The sequence below is a fragment of the Halyomorpha halys genome, unplaced genomic scaffold, assembly GCF_000696795.3.
Source record: "Halyomorpha halys isolate HHAL.00 unplaced genomic scaffold, Hhal_1.1 Scaffold587.1, whole genome shotgun sequence".
NCBI classification, from domain to species: Eukaryota; Metazoa; Arthropoda; class Insecta; order Hemiptera; family Pentatomidae; genus Halyomorpha; species Halyomorpha halys.
Genome location: NW_027109405.1, coordinates 544008 through 550200, shown reverse-complemented (window position 1 = coordinate 550200; position 6193 = coordinate 544008). Strand labels below are relative to the sequence as shown.

Genomic DNA, 6193 nt, shown 5'->3' with positions numbered 1-6193 from the left:
TTCCAATAGAGGAGAATCGCTTGAGATAAAAACCAAAAATAGTATTTTGGTCTTAATTAAAAAATAAGGATCATTTTTTAAAAAACTCTAATTGTTTCAAAATAGTAGTTTGTGAAATTCTTGTTCCCAAGCAATTCAATTAATTCTTATAGGGTCTAACTCAAATATATCAATAAAATTTTGTACCAAGAACAAAATGTTGTGTTTATTATTTTATACTCCTGATTATTAATATTCTCATTAAATTGAAAATCTAAATAATTCATATTTAATTATCAGACTCTTGACAATGCAAATTATAGGGATTCCACCTTATCATAGGAACTTCTGGTAGAGGGAATTAGATGATAAATGATAAAACAGACTAATGACAAAAATACAGTTTTTGGTTAAAAGATGAAAGGGAAAGTGACTAAAACTACCTAGCAATTGTGAAATAAAATATATTTAATTGCATACAAAATATGTTACAACAGAAAATCAACAAAACAATCACACATGAACACAATGATATAAGGAAATAAAAACGGTGCCACGATTTGTTCGATACAGAATTCCACTATTTAACAGTTCGAATTGGTTGTAGATCGTCCATGTAATGGCTAAGAAAGAAGAATCTTTCAAAGGCATTGATTGGGGGAAGCTTAGGTTAGTTGATAATCACTCTCATGTGGTGAACACTATATTGGGTTGACCATGATCCTCATTGGGGTTGACTCCGTAGCCTTCTCACCTTCCGATGTACTGCTCTGGGGTGGATCGTCGACTCCGCGAATACCTATATTATGTTTTTCTTTGTATTCATTAATTTCAACCCCTTTTTTGGTTACTTGCTCATTCAAACTTTCAGCTACTGCCATTAACTAAAAAATAAAAAAAAATAGCAGGTGTTAATGTTCCATAGATGAGAACCTTCCTTTTTTTTAACGTAATGATAGTAATATAAGATAAAACCCAGTTTATCAATATTAAAAAAAAATAATTAGAGCTATTGAATGATTTTGATACAAATTAAATAAATTTTAAACATTATATACAAATTAAGTTATCAAATTTATTTCTTAAACGGTTTCACTCAGTAAATTAAAAGCATTAGTAATAAGGATATATTTTATAAGTCATGATACAAGACATATTTTATATTAAAAGTTATTCTTTGCTTACAAACCAATTAAAGCTGAATTATCTCAGTGCGTGTTTATGGGCCAAAATTAAATGATATTTAAACTTCAAATCTCAATAAATGCTGTTCATTATACATATTTAATAAAAAATTAAAATAACCTAATTAACGAACTAGACTCTTTTATAGTCTCAATAATAATGTTTCAACATAACCACTGTTTATTTATGTAAAATAAAAACTTTGATATTATTAGGCTGTTCAGTTGTAAAATAACCAAATAAACCTTTGATTGATTTGTTATTCATAGCATATATCTATAATAAATGAATATTGCTTAAAGACCTTTCCTTGTCTTCTGTATACATAATATAAATAATTTTGTTATAATTCCCAATAATTTAATTAAATCATAAACAACGAATAAATAACTATAGTTAAACTTAATTTTTAAAAATTACATTTTATCAAAATATCAAACTATCTACAAAAATACTGTCTTCCTAATAGGATTCAATAAATCACACCCTGATCCAGATTCAAAATAAGCAACACTGTTATTTATTCTTTGAATAAAGTATAGTTAAGAACAAGGTGAATTTTCAATAAATTTCTTTTCCAGTTATTCATAATCAAATTCTAATGAATCTTGTAAATTAATCTGAATCTCTCTCTTAACTAGTATAACTTTTCACAAAGATACCACCATGGCGAGGTTAAAATTAGCATTATTGTTCATGTCATAATAAATTAATTTATTATACTGCATAAAATGATTGGAATATGATAAAGCATACCTGATCCCTGTTGGTTGTCAAAGTAGGTATGACATCTTTCACAGTCTTTTCACAGAGAACACCTCCAATGAGCCGAAAACATTTCCTTTCACCATCTAAATCTTTAAGAGTTTCAAGCACCATCCTAAAATTATGTATAAATTAAAAAAAACATGAAATATAGTGGTATGGGCTGATTGGTTGGAATAAGTGTTTAGGTTAGTATTGGAAAGAAATTAAATGAAAACAAGATTTAATATCTTTCATACAGTGATTTAAATTGAATTGAAAAAAAAAAAATGAAAATAGTTTATAGAACTATTAGTCATCAAACATTGAGGAAAACATGGTGGAGACAGTTAATGTGTAGGAGGTAGACATCACATGTTTCTTTGAAACTTCAGAATAAGGTTTCCGTTCATTAATCATAAAAATAATCTACAACAAAGTTTGTAAAGTGCAAAAAATGTATGCTTGCAGTTCTATTTGGGAAATGAACACTCATAAAAAATACTAAAATTACTTGTGTTCGTTGAGGTCCATTTCAACTTCGGTAAGTTTGTTGACCAGGTTTCGTTGTTCATTTCTAAGCTGCTGAAATCCACTGTAAATCTCTTCAGGTGTTAATGTTTTTCCTTTAACCGGTTTCGCCGCAGTTGTTTTCTTCGATTCCGTAGAAGCCATTCTTACGAACTAAGAAATATAACCTATTGGATTGTTACCTTTCAACAAGATGCCATGGAAACCATATTAATTTTTCCTGTTTCAAAATTTTTTGTGGAACTAATATCCAATATTTTTAATATCAGCGGTATCCAATAACATATGTTTCACACTAAAGAATTCTCTACAAAATAATTTTCATTATAAAATTTATTTATAACCACTACCGTCTCTATTTGGTCCAGACCAGATCTTTATTTGGGTATAGTTTTAACTGAAATCCTATACATGTTTATTTCTTTCAGGAATAAACAATAAACAAATATCACTTATTAGGTGATTGCAATAGAATGAGCACAAATTTATAGATAGTTAATGTTACGAATAATATAGCTTCTCGATAAAACTATAGTAAGTTATCAAGGTGAAGATAGCCCATCTTTATATCTGTGATAATAATCGTCAATAAGAATAGTTGTCTTAACAAATAGAGCCTCAGAGACGTGTCCATAGATATTATTCAGAGGATATTCATTTGTGAATTTTTTTGTTTTTTTAATGTCAGCCCTAAGGGGTGGGGAGATGGGCCCCCGCCAAGGGCGCAGGTTCAAATTAATGGGAAAATTAACTATTTTCAAAATGAGATTTAACTTTTCTCCGGCATCGAACCTTCGGGTTCGTCAAGCCTTTATAATTATTATTATTATTCTATGTATAATTCGCTGTAGAGGTAAGTAATACAAAGTTAATTCGAGTTTTTGCAAAAACCTTAACAACATTTTAAGACCAATACTGTAGACAAAATATATTCTTGATGTTAACTTCATATATGTCCCCAACAAACCTTATTTTATGTTCTCCCGTTCACAAGTTATACCGAAAATTCAAACCATAAAGTTATTTTGTTTTGGGTGTTTAAAGCCTTTTGAAAATAAAATGTCAAATTTATTTCTCCAAATTAAAAATAGGGTTCATTGCAGTACATACTGTTTGCAATATCAATGAAGTCGAACCACCTAAACATATTCCAGAATCTAACTTGCACTTAAAACGAATTAAGTATTAACCAGTATAACTTTCTCAACCGTGGTGAGATAATGACTGCCGACAGGTACCGTCGAAACAGAGACAAAAGTAGAATCATCTTATTGGATTTGGATTTTATTTTAGAGAAATATTTCTTAGAAATATTTGTAAATTATATAAGTATTATATAAAGTAGCAGAAATAACTATAAGAATAAAAAGGGGAAGAAACAAAAACTTAAGGAGTTCAGATAGAGTAGGTATATTATCATTTGGGGAAATGTTGAAACCAACGTTTGCCTTGTTGTACCTTGCCATGATTTCTATTTCCAGAACATTGAGCCGGAGGATTTAACCCAGAATAGAACTTTGAACCTGAGTTTTGCTATCGTAGTGCCTATAGAACTGTATTTTGCGTAAATTACGTTACATTACTTCTAAAGTAATTACAATATTTCTAAACACCTGCGGCAGATCGAGGCAATGGAGATAAGATATTTGGAAAAAGTTGAAGAAGAGACTGGATCAACAACACGACAATGAGGTCAAACCTCGAGGTACAGCTGGTAGAAACCAATTAAGATGATAATAAACTAAGAGTAGTTTCCAAGCCAGTGTGTCCACACTTTCTTAGAATCAATATAGAAAAAACGGTCAGGAAGACATCCGAGACACGAGTGAAGAATAAGATCACGGATCACCTAGGAGGAAGGCGTGTGTGAAGCATTCAGGAAGCGAAGCGAGGACTAAACTGTTGGAGGAGAAGAGAATTGGAACAGGAAACGAACACTTGCTCCAGGCTCCAGAGGTAAGTCATAGAATGAAGTTGAAATGGTTTTTCTTAAATTAGGAGATGATATTTATTTCTAATTATTAGAACTAGAAATTAGTATTTTTCGTAGCATCATTTTATTTCTGGGACACAGTACTGACCTAAGTTTTTTTCATTGGAAGGAGTTGACATAGAATAATAATTTTTTTATTTGTTAGTTGTTATAAATTCATTACTTCTGAAGTAAATATTAGACAATAAACTGTAAAATAAATTTTTAACAAGCTATAAATTAAATATTATAAATATTAATTTTTTTTAAATATAGAGGTAATTTTTCCACCATTTAAACTGATCATAATTCAAGTAGTTACAATATAATAAACGATTAAAATAAAATATGTAAACGAAATAACAATGAGCTTGTTAAAACGAGAATTATCCTTATATTCTCTTCTTGAAAAAGAGACTAATCTGACTCCACTCACAAAACAAATGGGAACTTTCTAATTATATCCTAAAATGTTCCCAATGGGTTTGGCTCAAACCTAAAATCATTGTACGTAATTTTTCTTATTTAACCGATTCAATAGCTACTTTTAATGTACTAAAAGTTAAGACAGGTCTTTATTAATGCATACTTCAATAACGCCTAAAAGTATGGATGACCAAAAGTTATGACAGATTTATCATACAACATTATCATATGAAAAAATGTTGTCATTATTCAAATGTGGTAGATGCTCGGGGTAGATAGCGTCACTATTCTATTATTCAGATGCCGGTGGGCTCCAGAGGCCCAGGAGTACTTTTTGACAAACGACGGACTTCCTACCGTCCCCCATCAGCATGAGCGGTAGATGGATGCTGAGGCCCCGGTCCGGCGATGACTCGGTGAACATGTTTGAAGTAGATTGATGGGTCAGGATGGATACGCTAAGAAAAATGTAGCCGACATTTTATTATCCCGATAATGCAATTCTTCTGGGGAGGGTAGTGTTCCTCAGGGTGATTTATCGTACGGCGGGGGACACATCTTCGAGATAAAAAAACACACGATAAAGAATAAAAGAGATCGTTTGGACTATGCAATGAGAAGAAATTTTAAATCCATACATATTTATGTATATATCTGTCATTATAAGTATAAGCAATACTTATATTTACTTGATTTCGGTCATTTTTATTTGTTTTCTATTTAGTATAGGCAACTTGACTAATATTGAATGGTTTAATGCTGAGTAATTAAAAAAAAACTATTGCTCATTGACTTGGCCTATGAGTGTACATATTTAGATATTAGACATGAACTTATACCAGTGATGGGGCGAGAGGGATGCGCTGGGATCTTATGAGCTCTGCACTATCCCCACACGTAGGGGGACAGAGTGGGCTCAGGGATCCTCAGATCGATTGTGTAAATATTGTATATAAGAGTGTAAATGTGACTAGAGATTATATTATTTTCATTATTATTTTATTTCATTTATTTATTTTTTAGTAACCCATAGTTTGATTATGTTCATTTATCATGCTTTTTTTTGTTATTTATTTTTATTATTATTTTATTTTAGTATGAATGTGATGATTCATCACTATTATCTATTACCCACAACTGTGTGGCAGATTGTAATGTCTGTCAATAAATAAAAGTTTATTAAAGCTAAAAGACATGAACTCGAGAATTAAGTCATGAAATCGAGAAAATTTCTCTTATATTCCTGCTTATTACGGTAGATATAAATAGCCTCAGGGAATAAGAGATTAATTTGAAAATTTAATTCTAATTTTTCAAGGAAATATTTTGATAAATATGCTCTTGCATAAATTTTAT

The 6193-nt window shown here is 30.4% G+C and overlaps 1 protein-coding gene across 1 annotated transcript; it reads right to left on the bottom strand.

Moving 5' to 3' along the window:
* Positions 1-427: 427 nt before the first annotated feature.
* On the bottom strand, positions 428-2651 carry Pfdn2 (prefoldin 2). Its single transcript, XM_014426636.3, has 3 exons — positions 2423-2651; positions 1921-2044; positions 428-863 (listed from the first exon to the last, which is right to left on the bottom strand). Exons 1-3 carry the CDS (start codon positions 2581-2583, stop codon positions 681-683), a joined length of 468 nt encoding a protein of 155 aa, XP_014282122.1. The 5' UTR covers positions 2584-2651; the 3' UTR covers positions 428-680.
* Positions 2652-6193: the final 3542 nt, after the last annotated feature.